The sequence below is a fragment of the Hyperolius riggenbachi genome, chromosome 9 (assembly GCF_040937935.1).
Source record: "Hyperolius riggenbachi isolate aHypRig1 chromosome 9, aHypRig1.pri, whole genome shotgun sequence".
In the NCBI taxonomy this organism is placed as follows: Eukaryota; Metazoa; Chordata; class Amphibia; order Anura; family Hyperoliidae; genus Hyperolius; species Hyperolius riggenbachi.
Genome location: NC_090654.1, coordinates 287262237 through 287285603, shown reverse-complemented (window position 1 = coordinate 287285603; position 23367 = coordinate 287262237). Strand labels below are relative to the sequence as shown.

At 43.7% G+C, this 23367-nt stretch overlaps 1 protein-coding gene across 2 annotated transcripts in view; it reads left to right on the top strand.

Annotated features, from left to right (window-relative positions):
* Positions 1–11327, top strand: part of DICER1 (dicer 1, ribonuclease III) — a 95173-nt gene extending 83846 nt beyond the window's left edge. For both annotated transcript variants that reach the window (XM_068254733.1, XM_068254732.1), the window contains exons 26-29: positions 1019–1287; positions 2236–2398; positions 4592–4667; positions 9563–11327. In XM_068254733.1, coding sequence (XP_068110834.1) covers positions 1019–1287; positions 2236–2398; positions 4592–4667; positions 9563–9728 — 674 coding nt within the window. In that variant the 3' untranslated portion in view covers positions 9729–11327. The remainder of the gene's footprint in view (positions 1–1018; positions 1288–2235; positions 2399–4591; positions 4668–9562) is intronic.
* The last annotated feature ends 12040 nt before the right edge of the window (positions 11328–23367 follow it).

Sequence of the window (23367 nt, the reverse complement as noted above, 5' to 3'; positions counted from 1 at the left end):
ACTCTGGAGTTATTTTAAGGATTGAAGAGTTAACTTATAGACAGAAGAGTTAACTTTAGGTTTGCCTGAGGTAAAATGTTTCCTGAATACTACATGCCTTATCACCATGGTGATAACTCTGGAAACGTTATTAAAGAGAACCAGAGATGAAGCAACCTCATGTATTTTACCTTATAAATCAGTGGGAACATGACAGTAAACACCTAATCTGCTCTTTGTTACATTGTTCTCTGTTTAATTTGCCTGTTATCACCTCTAAGATAAGAATCCCGACTAAGCAGTCGGTCTGGCTTTGCTACAGAATAATTATAGCTGAGACTGTGTTCTTTGCTGTCTTCAAGTCCAAGCCTGCCCCCTGCTGGCTTTGCTCAGGAATCATTATAGCTGAGTCATTATAGCAAAGCCAGAATCAATGCTCAGTCCGGGATTCTTATCTCAGCTAGATAACAGACACTTTTAGCAGTGAGGATGGAACAGAGAGCATGGTAAATGTTTTCTCTAATGTTCCCACTGATTTCTATGGTAAAATACACAAGGGTGCTTCGTCTCTGGTTCCCTTTAAAGACAGGAGATAAGCTTAGTGAATTGAGGCCATTCTTTTAAAGCTTATTATCTCAAGTGTCTATCAGAGTTCTCTGGGACTTTGAAAGTCGTGGAGTTCAATGGCTAGTTTGCATAGATAACTGGAGTTTCTTAGCTCTTCCTTTACTGGAAACAATATTAGACTTGTGTTTCTGCTGCTAATGGTTTTTTTCTTAGCTGTACTACACATACAAATCATTATATCATAATTTTTTTTTTCGCTTCAGTGTCTCTTTAATGATGGTTAGCCATGCCCTAGTCCTTATTTCAACTATCACAACTCCCAGATTTGAGAGCCCATTGGGTGAAGGTGCCAGGGAGGTGGTGAGGGTTGGGAACCTCTTTCTGTAGGGGGTGGTGGGAGGAAAACCAGTTTTTGGAATTGGCCTCCAAAGCATTAAACAAGATTCCCTTTTCACTTTTCTCCTCCGTGTAGACTGCTACCAGCGTTTAGAATTCCTTGGAGATGCAATCTTGGACTACCTCATCACTAAGCACCTTTATGAAGACCCCCGGCAGCATTCACCTGGAGTTCTGACCGACCTGCGCTCTGCTCTGGTCAACAACACCATCTTCGCCTCCTTGGCTGTGAAGTACGACTACCACAAGTACTTCAAGGCCGTCTCGCCCGAACTCTTCCACGTCATCGATGACTTCGTTCAGTTTCAGCTGGAGAAGAATGAGATGCAAGGGATGGACTCGGAGGTAAGCTTCCGTGCTTTCGCTCGCTGATCTACTGTCATTAGGCGGGGTTCACATGTCATTTAAATCGTTCTGTTTATCGGTGCGGAGCAGATCGACAGACATGTGAACGGATCCTAGGCAAGGCAAATACGATCAGTTCACATATGTCCTTTCAGAATGGGCAATCGTGGACATGTGTAAGCACCCCGACACTTAATGTACTGGAAAACAGAAAGGGTGATCAGACACAATGTATTAGTAGGAGCAGTACTATGTGTACCTATGTTTATCTCGTCGTCTTAAATGTCACTTCAAAGGGTGCTTTAAAGAGAAACTCTGACGAAGAATTGAACTTTATCCCAATCACTAGCTGATACCCCCTTTTACATGAGAAATCTATTTCTTTTCACAAACAGACCATCAGGGGGCGCTGTATGGCTGATATTGTGGTGAAACCCCTCCCACAAGAAACAAGAAAAGTACGTACTCTTGGCAGTTTCCTGTCTGTGAATCTTGTTGCATTGTGGGAAATTGTGGGAAAACTGCTGGCAGGTGATGTAGCTGCTGCATGGTTTTTGGCAGTTGTAAACAGCTATTTCCCACAATGCAGCAAGGTTCACAGACAGGAAACTGCCAGGAGTACGTACTTTTCTTGTTTCTTGTGGGAGGGGTCTCACTACAATATCAGTTATACAGCGCCCCCTGATGGTCTGTTTGTGAAAAGGAATAGATTTCTCATGTAAAAGGGGGTATGTCATTGTACCAATGTATGGATAGGCACAATAATGGACTAATTTGTTAAAGTGCTGGTGATTAAACCTATTGGAGAAAAAGCCCTGTATGTGGTGCCGGATAATTTGTTTCTCTAATTCTGCAGTATTGGAAGTACCTTAGTGAGTTATCTACAAAAAGATGACGATTGCGAGGAAAGGAAATCTGATTGGTTGCCTTATTTCTTGTAACCTGCAGCTGAGAAGATCGGAGGAGGATGAGGAGAAGGAGGAGGACATCGAGGTCCCGAAGGCGATGGGAGACATCTTTGAGTCTCTGGCCGGGGCCATTTATATGGACAGCGGCATGTCCCTGGAGACAGTGTGGCAGGTGTATTACCCCATGATGAGACCATTAATAGGTGTGTATTGGTTGCATTACTGGTTATTGGACACAAAGTACCCCCTGGTAATATAAGACGTCATCTGTCAGCAGGAGGGAAGGTCAAGGCGACGCTAACCGTTCAGAAATATATCCGTACTGTGGAAATGGACCAATCAAATGCTTAAAACCACTTGCATAAAATACACTTCGAGATGATTAACCTCTTGAGGACCGCGGTATTAAACCCCCCCCCCCAGTGACCAGGCCATTTTTTGTTAATAGGGCCACTGCAGCTTTAAGGCCAAGCTGCAATGCCGCACAGCACAAAAGTGATCCTTTCCCCCCACTAACGGAGCTTCCTGTTGGTAGGGTCTGATCATCCCCTCCAGTGTTTATTTTTTTTAAATATTATTATTTTTTTAATAAAAATGTGTATATATTTTTTTTTTCATTTTGAATACCCCACCCACCCTCCCCCTGCCCGCTGGCCAGTCATTGTGATCGGCTGTCATAGCTTCAACCTATGACAGAGGATCACCGCCGACACTCTGGAGGGGACAGCCGTGTCACATGGCTGTCCCCAGTACAGCGCTGCCTTAGATTGCAGCGCTGTACTGCCCTAATAGACGGCGGTTTCGTCTAACAGTCTCTGAGCAGCGATCGCGGGGTGCGGAGCTCCGCCCCCCGAGCAGGAGATGCACGCGATCTGCTGGCCCCATAGAAGACCGTTGACGCCAATGGGCGTGTCCTGGGGCTGCCGCACTGCTCACGCCAATTGGCAAGTAGTTAAACTGTGCTTTTTTAAATAATTTTGAGATTCTTGAGGCCGGTTTTACACTTTGCCATTGCAATTGCGGTGCCATGCTCCACCCCATCCCACCGCAACAAACTTCCTTCATATAACCGCGCGGCAGAGTGCGCCTCGCTGCGTGACGTTATCCCTGCTGGACAGGAAGTACATCACTGGGACTTCCGGGTTTCCCCGTCGTATTTTCATAGTTCCACGCATGTGCGCCTCACCGCCAGCATATTTAAAATCCCCGCATCGCCCATTGACTTACACTGCTTCCGCTACTGCTGCATCGCCATGGAAGTCAGACGATATCGCGCTGTTAACTTCACGGTGACTCAGCTGCCGATCGGGCAGTTCCGACGCGACAAAGTGCTAGGCCCCATTGCCTTGCATTGTCATTGCGATACCCTGCGGTAAAACAGTGTAAAGGGGGCCTTCATGTAAAGCTCGGTAACTCAGAGTCTGCAAGGTTTGGCAATTATTAGCAGCAGTAACTCACCTGCCACCCGTGAATCATTAGGGCTCTGAGGTGACGCCCCAGGATACCCACTTTCATGGTAATTATTCTGGTTTTATCATCAGAAACACTTTCTATAGCTATATATTGCTGTATATTGGTGTGTAGCCCCACTCTCCCTGTGATTCTTTGCCTGGGCTGTTTAGATATGCTTAATTCTGCCCCAGGGAATTCTGGGAGACCAGTTATAGTTTCTACTGGCTTTAGAACTCTCAGTAACTAAACATTCCACAGAGATCATCTACCAGTACTTTAAAGAGGAACTGTCGCAAAAATCTACAAAAATTAAAACGTATACTAATAAGAAGTACGGTTTTCCAGAGTAAAATGAGCCGTAAATTACTTTTCTCCTATGTTGCTGTCACTCACAGTAGGTATTAGAAATCTGACTTTACTGACAGGTTTTGGGCTAGTCCATCTCTTCATGGGGAATTCTCAGCATGGCCTTTATTCTTTATAAAGACACTACCTGAAAATGATTAATACAATGATGCTGGCTTTTTTGGGAGTTGGACGGAGGAACTGCCATTCACTAAGTGCTTTTAAAAAGAAAAGAAAACCATGAGAACCCCCCATGAGAAGATAGGCTAGTCCATAATCTGTCAGTAATGTCAGATTTCTACTCATTACTGTAAGTGACAGCAACATAGGAGAAAAGTAATTTATGGCTCATTTTACTCTGGGAGAAATGTACATCTTATTTGTATGTGTATTCAATTTTAGGATTTTCGTGACAGTTCCTCTTTAAGATGTTGCTACTAGTGATTCATTTCAGATTGTGAACCAGGGAAAGGAAAGATTTTACAATGTGCAAACACTGACTCATTTATAAATGAATATTGTAAAAAAAAAAACAAAAAAAAATATTCATGATGTTATTTTCACCACAGTTCCTCTTTAACAAAAACTTTCCATTACAGAGAAATTTTCTGCCAATGTTCCTCGTTCCCCGGTGAGGGAGTTATTGGAAATGGAACCGGAGACAGCAAAGTTTAGGTGAGCCTTGATGTTTGTATGTGTCACTTGTACGGCGCACTTTATACTTCCCAGAACACCACTACCGTTACAGCATAGTTACTGCAACAACGGGTCCAAAGGTATTCCTTGAACAGAGGGAGAAGTCTGAGCTGGGTTTGCCCTCCTCCTTTCCCTGGAACACTCAGCTAGGTAGAAGAAGAAGCTCCCCACAAAGTGGGAGGAGGTCTGAAACAATGGGTCCAAAGTCTCCTCTCCCCCAGTTGTTCTTTGTGCAACTGGGGGAGTTGCTGAGCTGGGGTTGCCCTCCTCCTTTCCCTGGAACACTCAGCTAGGTAGAAGAAGAAGCTGCCCACAAGGTTGGAGGAGGTCTGAAACAACGGGTCCAAAGTCTCTCTTCTCCCCCAGATGTTCTTTGAGCAGAGGGAGGAGGCTGAGCTGGGTTTTCCCTTCCTCCATTCCCTGGAACACCCAGATAGGTAGAAGAAAAGGCTGCCCACAAGGTGTGATGAGGTCTGAAACAATGGGAGCAAAGTCTCCTTTCCTCCAGATGGTCCTTGAACAGAGGGAGGAGCCTGAGCTGGGTTTGCCCTCCTCCTTTCCCTGGAACACCGAGCTAGGTAGAAGAAGAAGCTGCCCACAAGGTGGGATGAGGTCTCCTAGTGAGCTGATTAACTGTCATGTTGGCAATGGGCATACAGGTCATGTGACCGGCCTTTTTGTTACCTGTTAAAAGGTTCTTGTGTAGCATTTCAGCAGAATCGGGCTATGTAGTTTGAGGGTGGCAAGTGGGCAGGCTTACTGTAGAGAAGAGCTTGGCATAAAGTGTAGCTACCAGAAGGGGAGGGGGGAGGGGAGGATACGGCCGCCTCCCTTGTAGCAGTACTGTGTCTGTAACACTATTCTATTCTATTGTCTGTTTTCCCCTCCCACACCTCTGTTCCTCTCTGATTGGGCAATATGTCTCATGCTTAGACAAGGCACTTTCTATAATGGAGGGCGGGCAATGCATACACAATCAGGCAGAGGAGAGCAAGGGAGGAAATGACATCAGGATTGGCCTCAAAATAACCACAGTTAAAATGGGAAATGCTAAGAAGGATTTTCTCTTTTTTTACTGTAGAAAAATCACTAAAATCAAAACCTGGACAGTGCAATACATAGGTTATATAAGTAGAGCAAGTATTTATCTACTTATATATGTGGTTTTTTTTTCTGAAATAGTATGGCTGACAGCTCCTCTTTAAAGCAAATCTGAAGCATCTTGTAATAAAGTCAAATACTTGCCCATGGAGAGGGAAGACCCTGGACAGGGCAGTTTCTAGGCTAAATTTCACCCAGTTCGAGAGTCAAAAAATATGCCCCCCCCCCCTTACTTCCCCAAAATCAGAGCTGCTAAGTGAAATCATGTCAAAAGGCTTCTTGAAACCAACTCACCATTTTTTATTTTTTTTTACTTATGCTTAACACAAGGTTTATTGAGAGAAATGTTGCAATCCCACTGGCCTGACCCCACAACCCCCCTCCCAGTACATGGGACAGCACGGTGGCATAGTGGTTAGCGCTCTCACCTTGCAACGCTGGGTTCCCGGTTCGAATCCCAGCCAGTTTAACATCTGCAAGGAGTTTGTATGTTCTCCCCGTGTCTGCGTGGGTTTCCTCCGGGCACTACGGTTTCCTCCCACATACCAAAAACATACAGATAAGTTATTTGGCTTCACTCTAAAAAATTGGCCCTAGACTATGATACATACACTACACTGTACATACATAGACATAGGACTATAGTAGGGATTAGATTGTGAGCTCCTCTGAGGGACAGTTAATGACAAGACTATATTCTCTGTACAGCGCTGCGTAATATGTCAGCTCTATATAAATCCTAAATAATAATAATGCTGCAATCCCACTGGCCTGACCCCACAGCCCCCCTCCCAGTGCATGTTGCAATACCACTGGCCTGACCCCACAACCCCCCCCCCCTCCCCCCCAGTACATGTTGCAATCACACTGGCCTGACCCCACAGCCACCCCCTTAGATAACTTAACTGTCCAGCCAGGGAGTCACAGTCAAAATCAGACCATGGTGGTATGGTGGTCTGACCACCAGCCCAGGGCAAAAAGAGCGCCACCCTCCCCCAACAGCCACGTCAGAAAGAGAGAGGCAGTGCAGTACATAGACTGCCTGCCTACTTACCATGATGTTGTCCACCATCCTGGCAGGTGGAATTGGATTCTGGTCCTGGAAGAAGGCGCCAGGCCAGGATCGGTGGGGGTCCGTGCGGGTGACCACGGAGCCAGAGGTGCTAGCGGGCAGCGGCAGCAAGGGCAAGACACACACACTAATAGCAGCAATAGGGCGCTTTGATGGGCTGGGTGCTGTGCAGGGTGCTTTGCTGGGCTGAATGCTGTGCAGGGTGCTTTGCTGGGCTTTGGGCTGTGCAGGGCGCTTTGCTGGGCTGAATGCTGGGGGCTGTGCAGGGTGTTGCTGGGCTGCATGCAGGGTGCTATGCTGGGCGCTGTTCAGGGTGCTTTGCTGGGCTGGGTGCTGTGCAGGGTGCTTTGCTGGGCTGCATGCTGGGGACTGTGCAGGGTGCTATGCTGGGTGCTGGGGCTCTGCAGGGTGCTTTGCTGGGCTGCATGCTGGGGGCTGTGCAGGGTGCTATGCTGGGCTGCATGCTGGGGGCTGTGCAGGGTGCTTTGCTGGGCTGCATGCTGGGGGCTGTGCAGGGTGCTTTGCTGGACTGGGTGCTCTACAGGGTGCTATGTTGGGCTGCATGCTGGGGGCTGTGCAGGGTGCTTTGCTGGGCTGGATGCTGGGGGCTGTGCAGGGTGCTTTGCTGGGCTGCATGCTGGGGACTCTGCAGGGTGCTTTGCTGGGCTGGGTGCTCTACAGGGTGCTATGCTGGGCTGGATGCTGGAGGCTCTGCAGGGTGCTTTGCTGGGCTGGATGCTGGGGGCTGTGCAGGGTACTTTGCTGGGCTGCATGCTGGGGGCTGTGCAGGGTGCTTTGCTGGGCTGGGTGCTCTACAGGGTGCTATGTTGGGCTGCATGCTGGGGGCTGTGCAGGGTGCTTTGCTGGGCTGGATGCTGGGGGCTGTGCAGGGTGCTTTGCTGGGCTGCATGCTGGGGACTCTGCAGGGTGCTTTGCTGGGCTGGGTGCTCTACAGGGTGCTATGCTGGGCTGGATGCTGGAGGCTCTGCAGGGTGCTTTGCTGGGCTGGATGTTGTGGGCTCTGCAGGGTGCTTTGCTGGGCGGGATGCTGGGGGCTCTGCAGGGTGCTATGCTGGGCGGGATGCTGGGGGCTCTGCAGGGTGCTTTGCTGGGCTGGATGCTGGGGGCTCTGCAGGGTGCTATGCTGGGCTGGATGCCGGGGGCTGTGCAAGGTGCCTTGCTGTGCTGGGTGCTCTGCAGGGTGCTATGCTGGGCGGGATGCTGGGGGCTCTGCAGGGTGCTTTGCTGGGCTGGATGCTGGGGGCTCTGCAGGGTGCTTTGCTGGGCTGGATGCTGGGGGCTCTGCAGGGTGCTTTGCTGGGCTGGATGCTGGGGGCTCTGCAGGGTGCTATGCTGGGCTGGATGCTGGGGGCTCTGCAGGGTGCTTTGCTGGGCTGGATGCTGGGGGCTCTGCAGGGTGCTTTGCTGGGCTAGATGCTGGGCTGGATGCCGGGGGCTGTGCAAGGTGCCTTGCTGTGCTGGGTGCTCTGCAGGGTGCTATGCTGGGCGGGATGCTGGGGGCTCTGCAGGGTGCTTTGCTGGGCTGGATGCTGGGGGCTCTGCAGGGTGCTATGCTGGGCGGGATGCTGTGGCTCTGCAGGGTGCTTTGCTGGGCTGGATGCTGGGGGCTCTGCAGGGTGCTATGCTGGGCTGGATGCCGGGGGCTGTGCAAGGTGCCTTGCTGTGCTGGGGGCTCTGCAGGGTGCTATGCTGGGCGGGATGCTGGGGGCTCTGCAGGGTGCTTTGCTGGGCTGGATGCTGGGGGCTCTGTAGGGTGCTTTGCTGGGCGGGATGCTGGGGGCTATGCAGGGCTTACACAGACCTCAGAGCTGGCGGCGACCCGACCGGAGAACGGCAGAGCAGAGCGCACACTACCACCAGCATCACTTCATGCAGGAAGTGGTCATGGTCAATGACATCACTTCCGCATGTGCATTGTCTGTGGGTGTGCGCTCTGCTCTGACACTCTCCGGTCGGGTCGCCGCCAGCGCTGAGGTCTGCAAGAGAGGCAGGCAGCAACGGGAGGCACACGGGGGGGGGAGGGGGGGCAACGCGACATACGCGAACTGAAGCCGGTGATCGCGCTGGTGCGCACAGCTCCTCCTGCCTCTCGCTGCACCGCATCCGCGCGTCACCGGCTCCTAGCAGTCACATCCTTCTGCTTCTGCCTGGCGCCCCCCCCCCCCATCTGTCTCTCATCGGCGCCCCGTTCAGCAGAACCGGCTGAACGGGGCAAGAAACGGCCCTGACCCTGGATCTACTAGAGCCTTTCTACTCATCTCTTGATGTTCACCTCAGGAGTCCTCAGAAGGCTTCGGAAGCACCTGTGTCTCAGATTGCCCCTGAAGACTGGTGTCTCCAATCCATACTGCACATGCGCGGTACAGAGCCACTCATCTTCGGATGCATTTGGAGACGCGACAGCTTCTAAAGCCTTCTGAGGATCCACAAAGTCATCGCTTCGATGGGAGGTCGACAGGACAGTGGTGGACTGAGGGTGTTGAGAGAGGAGCGGGGAGGCTCTATGGAATCCGGAACCTCTGGAAAAGTGTTACTTTTAATACAAATCCACAGATGGCATTAAAAATCCAAATGGCTGTAACCACCCTCCTTGCTATCTCAAGTTAAAGCGTCCTTGTGTTTGACCTAACTTTCATTAGATAACTACAGACTTCAAACTTTTTTGTTTTCCCCTTGGCAGTCCGGCAGAGAGGACTTACGATGGCAAGGTCCGAGTCACTGTGGAAGTCGTGGGTAAAGGAAAATTCAAAGGGGTCGGTCGTAGCTACCGAATTGCCAAATCCGCAGCTGCTAGAAGAGCCCTCAGAAGCCTCAAAGCAAACCAACCTCAGGTCGTAACCAGCTGAGAAATTGACCCATCTGCTGAAAGCCGGAGAGCAAGCCCATTGGCCAAGGAGGATTCAACTTACCTGTGCTAAACCGCGCTTGCCAGTGTTGAAAGGAGTAGAAGACCACATGTATTGTGGTGTCATAGCCCATGTCTAACCCACTTCAGTGTTTTGTGGGACAAGTTTTGTTTTTTTTTCCCCCATTGTTATTACTATTATTGCACAGACACAATCTGGTAACCCTTCGTGAGATTTGCTTTGTTTATTACAAGCACTCTTCGTCTACTAATTTTTTTTATTTTTTAGCACATCCCGAATGCAGGGTTCTTGTGATCTCAGTTGTCTTTTTATTCTCAGTAGGGCTTCGCTCATCTCTGGGCTACCAATGGAGAAATGAGAAATTTTATCTACCTGTGAATGGAATTGTGTATAGTGTTAAGTATTTTTTGTCCCGTTCACATCTGTTTTTTTCTTTACAGATTTGTTTTTTATAAGCTGTATTGGATAGTCTGATCTGATGGGGGGTGCTCTGATATGTGTACCATATTTTTTTGTCCTGAGTGTCATTCAGAAAAGACGGGGGGGAAAAAAGATCTAATATTCAAAAATTAATATTGCACTTACAGGGACACTGCAGTGTCGAGGAGCGACTGATGACTTTGTGTGTACATGGAAAAAAGAATGAATGTTATTAATCGGAAGGACATTTTTTATGACACAAAAATTCCTATTTAACAAAATTCTACTGCCTTATAGACCGAAATAGCACTCCCTCTGTTTTCATACCGAGAGGTTTGATGTTTCCATACATTATGCATGCAGTAACTGTAGATATTATGTTCTCAACGCTGTGACTTGAGTTCTGAGCATCGTTTGAAATTGGCCGATGAAGGGATTTGAGAACATAAAGGAAAGTAAGGGGCGGGGGGTAAAAATGATTTCCTAAATAGCGGAAAGAGTTCAAATGAACAGTGTAATTTGGGAAGATTTTGAGGCGTTTAAAGGGGCACTACAGAAAAATGTAGGCCACTGGGATAACCCTAGAAGCATGTTTCTAATAGTGAGAGGTAATGTATCTAGTTACGAAGGTCGGCAGGATAGGAAAATTTATAGCACCTCTTTGTTCAGCCAACAACTATTTCTTTCCTCTCACTGTGTGAGATAGTGTGAGATAAAAGCTTGTTCTGTAAGGCTGTCTCCATCAGCAGCAAGTAAGGATCTTGGGTAAATAAACAAGCAGCTTCCTGTATATTTACTGTATATAAGATATCCGTACTTGCTGCTGATGGAGCCAGCCAGAATAGGCTTTTAAGGCGTGTACACACGGCGGGCGGATCAGTCAAAAACATTCTTATAAGTCTACCTACAGCCTATACTCACGTACTACTGTCGGCAGAACGACCGCCCAGCGGGAGGGTTTGACGGACCCGTTGTTTTCTAACAATACGGCATGTGTACGCGCCTTTATATCACACACTGAGAGGAGAGATATAGCTGAGATGCCCAGAGAAGGACGTGGCTTCTCTCTAAGTGACGGCCAGGATCTGTAAGAGGCAATATAAATGATTCTGTCATGCCGATCTTTGTAACCAGATACACTACGTAATATGTGTTATTCTCACCATTAGAAAAATACTTCTAGGGTTATCCCAGTAGCCTAAATTTCGCTGTAGTGCCCCTTTAAGTATCACATCGGTAAATTAATGACATATCGCATGTAAAACATGCTGCAGAATTTCAGTTTTTAATCTGTAAGCTCACAAAACTAGCACCTTTTTCACGTCTCATCACTTTCTATAACTGTATTTGCTGTTTAATTATTTCACCATCTGGAATTTTTGTAAAAAATATGTATGTGGGTGAGACTGCTGTATTGTTTCTCATCATGATATCAGTAGGTAGTTTTTGCTTTTTTTTCCCTCTTAAAGGGTGGGGGGTTCAATTATAGTTTTGTACAATTAATTAGATCATGTAGGCAGTCTTCACTTGAATACCTCATATTTTTTTCTCTTCCTCCTCCCCATTTTTGCATGCTTTCTAAGGTGTTTGTTTTTTTCCTTTTTCTGTCTTGGTGCTATGTTTTTTGTTTTTGTTTTTTTAATTGTATTATGCTTGAAACGCGTATTTTATTTGCACTGTTAACTGTATTACCTCTTAAACTTCTTTTTAAAAAAAGGAAAAAAAATGGCAGCAGCAATTTAGCCACCATTCAGTTATAAAGCTTGCTGTGATTATGTCCAGGAATGCTTGACTAAAGGATGATATGGTTTCGTACAGAGGTGAAGGGATCATCGCCACAAAGGCAGTCCCTTCTCCTGTCCTATTTACAAAAATTAAAAATGATGTTGGTTGACGTAATGGGGTTGGTTAAAAGATATGGCCTCCTTAACCCACGCATTTGTTGGGTGTGTGCATTTTTTTTCTCTTTGATATGCTTAGCTTAACACACCTATTGCAGAGCTGCTGCACCTCTGCTAAAAAGGTTTCGGTAAAATATCGGTAAATTTACTGATAATTTTGCAGTGCTAATTCCAATAGTAAAAATACGCTGACGTCTATCCTTCGAAGACCAACAAGCCCAGCCCAGTAACACCGAACCTTAAAGGAAATCTTAAAGTGGATCTGAGGTGAACTTTTACACATTGCATAGTTGTGTTCCTTTCCTATTGTTTATAGGGCATTCCTCAAGCCAAATACTTTTTTTGTTTTTGTTTTAATACTCTAATTCCCTATAAACTAAAAAAGCCACGCCCACAGGTTTTCAGAGAGCCTTGGCAGTAGCAAGGGCTCATGGAGCTCAGTATGGGCAGGAGGAGGGGGAGGTGTTACTAGCCATTGATTTCAGAGGGAGGAGGAGAGGAGATTAGGCTGATGGCTCAAGATACAGATAAGCCTGCCTCTGTGTAATGTTTACAAACAACATGGCTGCTGTCATTGTATCACAGGAATAAATAATCATATTCTATTAAATCTGTTTGCAGCTAGATTTGCTGTGTAAACTATCTAAACTTTAGATAAGATATGTAGACAAGTTACAACACCAAGAATCCACAGCACCACGTCAGTAATGTATAGCTCTTTTATTTAAAAGAAAGACAAAGAGATAGCCATAACAGCGACAGACGCTGTTTCGGACAAGGTCCTTAAGCTGTATCAGTCTCTCTCTCTCTCTCTCTCTCTCTCTCAGAGAGAGAGAGAGCCTGATACAGCTTGAGGAAGGACCTTGTCCGAAACAGCGTCTGTCGCTGTTATGGCTATCTCTTTGTCTTTCTTTTAAATAAAAAAGAGCTATACATTACTGACGTGGTGCTGTGAATTCTTCGTGTTGAACTTTGCTGACCCACTGAGGGCTATTGGGTCTTTGCACTTTAGCACACATCTGTCCCCATTTGGATGCTGGTCTATCCAGTTTCTATATAGACAAGTTACTTGTTAAAGTTTTTCATCTCGGATCAGCAAAAAACCCACCAAAAACAGTTTAATTTACCTGGGGCTTCTACCGGACCCCTGTATCTGCCCTGTGCCTGTGCTGTGTCCAACTGATCCTCTGTTTTGATTTCTACGACAGAGCTAGTCGCCGGCCACTGCCCCTGCACGGCCTTAGCTGTGCGCGTGACGTTAATCACGCTTCCGTCGCTGGGATTGAGAAGATATATAGCACCTCTTTCAGATCCTGGCGTCACCAGAAAGCATCCTTCTCTGTTCAGCCAACAACTATTTCTTTCCTCTCCATGTGTGAGATTCAGTGTGAGATAAAAGCTTGTTCTGTAAGGCTGTCTCCATCAGCAGCAAATAAGGATATTTTAGGCAAATAAACAAGTAGCTTCCTGGTTATTTATTTACCTAAGATATCCGTACTTGCTGCTGATGGAGACAGCCAGAATAGGTTTTTATATCACACACGGAGAGGAGAGATATAGCTGTTATAGCTGAGATGCACAGGTATCTGCCCTGTGCCCGTGGCGTGTCCAACTGATCCTCTGTTCCCCGCCGTGGCTAAGTTTCGATTTTCGACGACATGACTTTAAGCTTCCTTTAAGAAAAAAAACACTGACACCTAACCTTAACAGCCCCTACTGCAAAAAATGAAAAATATCGGGTACTGAGGAAGTTAAGTATTTTCGGCTACGGGGAAAATTTGGGTGCAAGCATGAAAATCAAGCCTACACCAGATCTCTTAAAGGATACCCGAGGTGACATGTGACATGATGATATAGACATGCATATGTACAGTGCCTAGCACACAAATATCTAGGCTGTGTTCCTTTTTTTTTTTCTCTGTCTGAAAGAGTTAAACATCAGCTATGTAAGTTGCTGACTCAGACAGGAATTGACCATCACAGTGTGACCCTCACTGATAAGAAATTCCAACTATAAAACACTTTTCTAGCAGAAAATGGCTTCTGAGAGCAGGACAAAGATAAACTAGGGTCAATAGTTCATAGATTTTAGCTCTGGCATACTTCAATGAATGTGTCATTGAGCAAAAACAAAACAGTTAAAACTTAAAAAGTAGATTTAAGCATAAAATTAAACTGTGGAATATCTTAAGTCATTTTTAGGAGAAGGAAGATAGATACAATTGTTTATTTCATAAGTTTATTTTTGCCTTGAGTGTCCTTTAATGCCACCCCAATCAGTTTATGCAAGTTCTCAAGAAAAACTATCTATCATGGTTTTTAGTACTAGATGATGTCGTCATAAGCTCACTTGTAATATTAAACAGACAATATATCTACACGCATTTTGCCTGACCTCACCTCTTTGACCTGTTGACGTTTCACGGTAGAACTGTTGGTTTGTGATCTGTCTTTAATTCACCCAATCTGGTATGTTTGAAGGTTTTGTCCTAAGATTTAAATGGTTTAGTTTTTGACTGATATTTCTTAAGCTGTCCTGTCAGACTTAACTCCTTTGATCACTTGCCTTATATACTCGCGTATAAGCCTAATTATTCAACATGGATGGTGGAGTAGGTTTTGTTACTGGCAGAGGAGCGTAAGGATTGTGCACTAGTGATCCTGCTCCTGTCAGCCGGCTCTCTGCTGTGTCCGTGGCCCCCCCATCCCCTGCAACATAGTGTGCAGAGTGCGGTGCTCAAGACCTTGGGGAACAGAAGCGTGCAAGCAATGTGTCAATGATCTGGGATTCTTCCGGTGTGGCAATCGCTGTCTCTAATAACTATGACACCATCTAGTGGCATCTTGAGACACCGCTGTATGATCCTGGAGCACATCTGGCTATGGGGAGTGGAGATAGCTTTTACTGGGGCACATCTGGCTACTGGGGAGGGGGCTTATACATGAGACAATCACTTTTTCCTGGTTTCTGAGGGGAAAAGTGGGTATTTTGGCTTATACGCGAGTTTATACAGTAACTATCCATTTCTACATACTACTGATGTAAGGATTTTTGACACAAAAAGCTTTCTCCTTCCTTTGTTGCTGTCCCTTTAGCTTGTTAGTCGTGTTGGATAATTTCTCATTCCAGTTTTTAGATAGCATTTGCGATCATTGTATTTTTCGTAAACTCAGGTCATGACGTGACGTACAAATGATACTAGGCAAGGGAGTATTGCTTTTTTTTTTTTTCCTCTATAACATTTACAATAACATTTTGCAAGTCATTTCAGAGGCAATCCCTTTAGCAATGACCTCAGATTAAATATACACTTATTTATATATTTAAGAGTAAGTCTTACGATTTTTTTTCCACCTTTTATCAGGAAATGTAGCATTGAAAAAGGAATCTGACTTATATCAAAAACATACACTATTTTCTTGTGTTAAATAAGCAAAAATGTTCCTTAAGTGGCAAAAGCACTATCTGAAAAAAGGTCATTATAATTATATTGTGTTCACTCAGTGTTTGTTTCAGTAGTTTACTTATTGACATTTGGGTGGTTATGTAGAGGAAAGCACATAGAGTAATAGGATTAATATTTTTTTTTTTAATCACAAACGGTTAAAAAAAATGCCTTTTTGAAATTTTTTGGGCGCAATTTTTTTTTCTTTAAATATTTCCATACTTGAACGTTCTGTTATAGTTTGATTTATGTAATGATAACCTCACTAAAATTGAATAGATATAGAAGAGCATCAAGTGTCTTAATGACGCATACTGTTTAACTCATTTTTTATTTTTTTGCATAAAAAAATAAATATTAGTGAAAAAAGAAAATTCAATAACATTTTTGAAACAAAAAATAAAAATATTAGTGAAGTGGCAAACCAGGGTTTCTTACATTCTAGTTAGAGGAAAGTTCTAAAATATGTATTTATCCTTTACTCAAACAAGCACATGTTCCGCCAAAAGAAGTGTGTTCAATTTTTTTTTTTTTTTATTTTTAATTTTAGAAATGCAGTCAAACACCGAACGAGACCTTGTGTGTGTATATATAATTTTTTTTTTTCTCTTGTGAATCCCTGAGAACTGAACCAAGAGCCACAGTCCATACTGTTCTGTGCACTCTAAATTTCCACCTTGGGTAATCATTAACCAGCGGAGTGTAACGCTACGTACACACATGCGACAACGATCGTTCGTTATGAACGACGAACAAACTTTTAATTGAAGAAAGAACGACCTAAGTAAAGTTAATTGTAAAAGGTGTGTAACGATCTGATCATTAAAACGAACGTTACATCACATAAAGCAACAATTGCGCATGCGCATAAAAATGAAAAGTTCCATGGAGAAATTGTGAAATGCGCATGTCAAGCCTAATACGAACGACCGTTTCCAACGATGCACTACTTTTGCAAACGATCGTCGTTGGGAAAAATCCGCCAAGCTAGATCATTCGTTTTGAACGATCTAGCTCGTCCGTCGTTAGACTTCATGGTCGTCGGCTGCTTTTTTTTCAAACGATCGTCGTTTGAAAGGATCGGGGAACGATCGTTTCAAACGACTATAGTCGCATGTGTGTACGCACCTTGAGAATTGCAATAATAGTGTTCGGTGAGGTTGGATGAAAATTAAACGTAAACGATATTTTTTAAAGTTTCCGAAAAAAAAAATCGCATCCTTTCCGGCGCGAATGTCTCATTTAGGACGATTTAGTAAATTATTTAGTTAATCCATCTTCGATTTACAATACTGTACTTCAAATAGTCAAATAGACCTTACTATGCTGCATAAATGTTGTGTGTTTTAAAGCTTTTTTTTTTTATTTCATTTCATTTGCTGTTATGTTTAAGTAGCACAAAAAAAGAAGCATTGCACTCGGTACTGTGCTTTACCTCATTTCAGAATGACTATATGCTTACCGGGGGGGAGAGGAAAATAATGTGGTTTAGATTTCGCTGTCATTTTGATCTGAAAATAGGACAGGATCTTAATGCCTGCATTGTGTCATGTTCTTGCACAGCAAACAACCACATCGGGTTTTTTTCCCCTCTTATTTCCAGCGTGTGGCTTCTCATAGAGCCGCACTGGATGTATATGTGTATTATATCTATATAGATTTCCCTTTCCCCCAAATGATTCGCTCTTATTTTTTGTTTTTTTTATGTAGTTTTTCTTCCCACCTCTTCCTAGAGTGTGTATTCGTTTAACAAAAGTTTATACATGTGCCTGTGTTGTGTTTGAGTTTATTTTGTCATGAAATACCCATACAAACAGTAAGGCAACACGGTGCATTCTTGATTATGCTTTTATAATTTTTCCCCCCCTGTGCCATGTCTTGCTTTGCGCCATATTACGTTTTTAGAGATGTAGCCGTAGTTTCCTTTTTGTTTTTTTGTTTTTGTACAATAGCATGCAGTTAGTGTTGACAGAAAATTAGCATGAAGGCGCTTTCCCGACCACCAACCCCACCCTTTTTTTTTTTTTTTTTTTTTTTCATGAAACCACTTTTCTTCTTCAAGAATTGGACAAGATTTCCTGGAGAAAAAGGATAAAAATTCCACATGATTTATATATTTTTAAATAATATATTCAACTTTTGTAAGGTTGTCCACAGACTAGCTAAACTGTGCACTTGCCCATCATCTGCTGCTGCATTAAGCTGACCGGGGGGAAACGTTTGCAGGCAAGACAATGTTATTTTGCAGGCAGTCCTATTGTACATAGTGTGTGAAGATGGAGAGAGGTTGTGCAGAGGGGGCGGGAGGGCTGGAGGAAGGGGCGAGTATGGGAAATGGTAATCTGAACAGGAAGTTGTCATCGTCACATGCTGCAGCTGTCTCAAATGACTTTCATACTGTAAAATCATACCGCAGGAATTTGCATTCTGCACCTTATGGATCACAGATACCTTTAATAGTTTTTGTAATAACTGTAGCTGAATATATCTCAATAAAGTTATGTTCTGGTTGTTGAAAAGTTGTGACTTTATTGCTCTTATGAACTTGTGTCTTCACAGAGATATTGACTAAATGTGCAGAATTCACTCTAACATGCTTTCTGAACTTGCTCGTAACATTTTAAAGAGACACTGAAGCGAAAAAAAAAATGATGATATAATGAATTGGTTGTGTAGTACGGATAATTGCTAGAATATTAGTAGCAAAGAAAATATTCTCATATTTTTATTTTCAGTTACATAGTGTGTTTTATAACATCGCATCATTCTCTAATATTTGCAGTTTACACACTACTCAGCATTCTAAATGATTTTACAGGGCAGACCAGTGAACTATTGAACTGTCCTCTGCAGGAAAAAAGAAAAACAATACAGTACCAGACACTTGAGATAATAAGCTTCAGAAGACAGAGCTCTCTGTGACTTCGAAAGTCGTGGAGCTCAATGGCTCTTTTACATAGATGACAACTGGAGTTGCTTAACTCTTCCTGTACTGGAAACAATATTAGACTCATATCTCTGCTCCTAATGTTTTATTTCTTAGCTGTACTACACATAGAAATGATTATATCATAATTTTTTTTTTTTTTGCTTATATACATATACCGGTGCTACGTATGAACAGATACTGGTGCTGTACTGTATGTGGTACCCTGTATATAACAGTATATAGGCGATTGACTGGTTGGATTAGTCAGCTCTTCCTAAGCGGATTGGTCAGCTCTCCCTGTTTATCAGAGCGGCATAGAAGAATAGATTGCGCTGTGCCTATAAAACACGCCTCTTTCACCTGCCTGGCCCCGCCCTTGTTTCCTAATTACCTCCTTCTCTGCCTCTCAGGTCTCGCACATGTGCACCTGCACCGCTTCACTACAGTCCTCAGCAGCGAGATCTGAGAGGCGGTAACAGGATAGGGCGTGTCACCCGGCATCAATGACACCTGGAGTATAACACGACCCCTGACTTTTCAGAAGATTTTCAAGGGTTAAAAAAGTCTTATTCGCCAAAATATACAGTGTATATATATATATATATATATATGTGTGTATATATATATATATATACTAGCTGGTCGCCCGGCGTTGCCCGGGTATGTAATTGGCTAGTGTTAGCTCTGCCCACTTTTTCTAACCCTAACACACAATTACTCAATGATGACCTAGTTTGTGAGCTTTGCGGTCTTTGGCATTAATAATTGGCATTGAAATGAAATAAATCTAATTGGCTGTGGCTCCACTCCTTTGAAAATCAATAGGTGAATTTTGATTAGCTTTTGCAGGCTCCACCCACTTTTCTGAATATTAATCCCAGTCACCCAGTGACCAACTGTGCACTGCCATTGACAGACAGTGTAAGACTGGCTGCAGTTTACATTCTGGCAGTTAAATTTGTATTTTTCTCCACCCACTGATGTCCTAATGTTTCCCGGGTATATATTTGGCTGCTGTTGGCTGTGGCCACTATTTCTAACCCTAACACACAATTGTCAATAGTCATTGACCAAGTTTGTGAGATTTGTGGTCTTTGGCATGAATAATTTTCATTGAAATGAAACACATGTGATCCGCTGTTTGTGGCCCCACCCCTTTTTTAAATATTTAACCCCAGTCACCCAATGATCAACTGTACCAGGTTTGAGGCTTGTGCCATTAACAGTGCAGAAATGGCAGCAATTAAATATTTGCCTTGAAAATCAATAGGTGAATTGTGATTGGTTTTTGTAGGCTCCACCCACTTTTCTGAATAATAATCCCAGTCACCCAGTGACTAACTGTGCAAAGTTTTAGAACCCTACAATTAATAGTGTAAGAATGGCTGCAGTTTACATTTTCCCAGTGAAATTTGCGTTTGTCTCCGCCCACTGAAGACTCGGCATTGCCAAGGTATGTATTTGGCTGGTGCTGGCTCCGACCACTTTTTTCTAACCCTGACACAAAATTACTTAATGACCACGTTTGTGAGCTTTGCGGTCTTTGGCATAAATAATTTGCATTGAAATAAAATAAATTTGATTGGCTGTGGCTCCACCCCTTTTCTGAATTTGAACCCCAATCACCCAATGGCCAACTGTACCAGGTACAGGTGATTAACAGTGCAAGAATGGCATCAATTAAATATTCCCCTTAAAGCTTAATAGGTGGATTTTGATTGGCTTTTGTAGGCTCCACCCACTTTTCTGAATATTAATCTCAGTCACCCAGTGACCAACTGTGCAAAGTTTGAGAACCCTACAATTAATAGTGTAAGAAGTGCTGCAGTTTACATTTTCTCAGTGAATTTTGTATTTGTCTCCGCCTACTGATGACCCGGCATTGCCCGATTATGTATTTGGCTGGTGTTGGCTGCGCCCACTTTTCCTAACCCTAACACGCAATTACTCAATGATGACGTTTGTGAGCTTTGCGGTCTTTGGCATCAATAACCTGCATTAAAATGAAACAAATCAGATTGGCTGTTTGGGGCTCCACCCCCTTATATAAATTTAAACCCCAGTCACGCAATGATCAACTGTACCAGGTTTGAGGCTTGTGCCATTAACAGTGCAAGAATGGCAGCAATGAAATATTCCCCTGAAAAATCAATAGGTAATTTTTGATTGTTTTTTGTAGGCTCCACCCACTTTTCTGAATATTAACCCTAGTCACCCAGTAACCAACTGTGCAAAGTTTTAGAACCCTACCATTAACAGTGTAAGAATGGCTGCTGATTACATATTCCCAGAAAAATTTGTATTTGTCTCCGCCCACTTATGACCCTGCGTTGCCCGCTTATGTATTTGGCTGGTGTTGGCTGTGCCCACTTTCCTAACCCTCACACACAATTAATCAATTACTCAATTACCAAGTTTGTGAGCTTTGCGGTGTTTGGCAACAATAATTTGCATTGGAATGAAACAAATCTGATTGGCTATTTGTGGCTCCACCCCCTTTCTGAAATTGAACCCCAGTCACCCAATGATCAACTATACCAGGTTTGAGGCTTGTGCCATTAACAGTGCAAGAATGGCAGAAATGTAAATATTCCCCTTAAAAAAAAAATCAATAGGTGAATTTTGATTGGCTTTTATAGGCTCCAACTACTTTTCTGAATAATAATCTTAGTTACCCAACGACCAACTGTGCAAAGTTTGATAACCCTGCCATTAACAGTGTAAGAAAAACAAAAGTTTGCTTTCTTAAAACAGAAAGAATTTGGGATAATTCAGGTTAGAGTGAGCTTGAGATGTCTCCCAGTGCATCACTGCTGAATATATGCAAATTAACCATTGTTACCCTTAGAAGCTAAACACACCTCCAGAACCGCTGGAATGCAATGATGTGTCATCTTGTTAATTTGTACAGAGCCATAATATTCCAACATGCATACAGACTGTTTTGGATTGTTTGATCCTCATCAGTGCATGGCATAGATTAATTTGGCTCTATGCAGTAGGGCTTGTAACACCGAGAGGTACAGACTAACCAGCAAGCTCATGGTGACCCAGAACTCATTGGAGTGTGTAAGGGACTACAATGGTCCGCCCCCTTACTAAGATGTTAAGAAAAACAAGTTTGCTTTCTTAAAACAGAAAGAATTTGCGATAGTTCAGGTTGGAGTGAGCTTGAGATGTCTCCCAGGGCATCACTGCTGAATATATGCAAATTAACCATTCTACCCTTAGCAGCTAAACACGGAAGCAGGAGATTTGGGCGCATGAGACAAGTGGACAAAAAGGGCGCCCCATTCACTCCCATTATAAATATCGTTTAATGGGCGCCGAACAGGGAAAAAAAGGCGCCGGAGATTATTAACGTTTTACAAACGATGCCCGGAGATTTTTAAGGTTTTATAACTGTGCTTGTGATGATTTAACTTTACAAAATGAGCCCGTGACGAATAACGTTTATAAAGATACTAAACATATTTATCCTGTTTAATTAAAACATGATTTAACATTTTAACCCTTACTGTTTGTAAAACATTATTATTCACAAAATAAAGCGATCAGTACGTAACGTAAATTGTAATATATTTTTTACAATCACTATTTGTAAAACATTTCTACAACATTATTATCCACCTAAAAAAATTATTGAAATTTTTTTATTGAAATTTGTTATTTATTAATACATTATTATCCATAGGTGGTCTTAGGTTTAGGCACCACCAGGGGGGTCTTAGGTTTAGGCACCACCAGGGGGGTCTTAGGTTTAGGCACCAACAGGGGGGTCTTAGGTTTAGGCACCCCCAGGGGGTCTAGGGGTTAGGGATAGGTACAGGGAGGGCTTTGGGATGGTTAGTTTTAGGCACCACCAGGGGGGTCTTAGGTTTAGGCACCACCAAGGGGGTCTTAGGTTTAGGCACCACCAGGGGGGGGGGTCTTAGGTTTAGGCACCACCAGGGGGGTCTTAGGTTTAGGCACCCCAGGTGGTCTAGGGGTTAGGGATAGGTACAGGGAGGGCTTTGGGGTGGTTAGTTTTAGGCACCACCAGGGGGGTCTTAGGTTTAGGCACCACCAGGGGGTCTAGGGGTTAGGGATAGGTACAGGGAGGGTTCTGTGTGAGAGTAGGGTTAGGTATAGTTTTAGTACAATTTTAATTATACTAATCAACAGTTATTATGAATGTACTTATATTAATATCATTGTTATAAACAATATTTTCACATTTTATTATTATAATAATAAATGATGAATCAAGATTATCCATAACAATATATAATTATATTTAAACAAATATTACTGTTTTTTTTAAAGGGAAGGTCCAAGCAAAATAAAAAAAATGAGTTTCACTTACCTGTGGCTTCTACCAGCCTCATGCAGCCATCCTGTGCCCTCGTAGTCACTCACTGCTGCTCCGGTCCCCTGCTGGCAGCTTGCTGACCTCGGAGGTCGGCAGGACGCATTGCGTACATTTTTACGCATTCCTGTTAGTGCAGGAACATTAACACATACATTTTTACGCATTACTGGTTCAATGCGTACATTTTTAGGCATTGAACCAGTAATGCATAAAAATGTATGTGTTAATGTTCCTGCACTAACGGGAATGCGTAAAAATGTACGCAATGCGGGCTGCCGACCTCCGAGGTCGGCAAGCTGCCAGCGGGGGACTGGAGCAGCAGTGAGTGACTACGAGGGCACAGGATGGCTGCATGAGGCTGGTAGAAGCCCCAGGTAAGTGAAACTCATTTTTTTATTTTGCTTGAACCTTCCCTTTAACAAATGTAATTATAAGTTTCAGTTTAGAAACAGGGAAGATTAACGTTTTAAGAATTGCCGATTTCATACACATTATTTAATGATTTATAAATTCTTAAAACACTATTTGTAAACGAAATTCTACACAATATTTTTTCTAAACGATAATACTG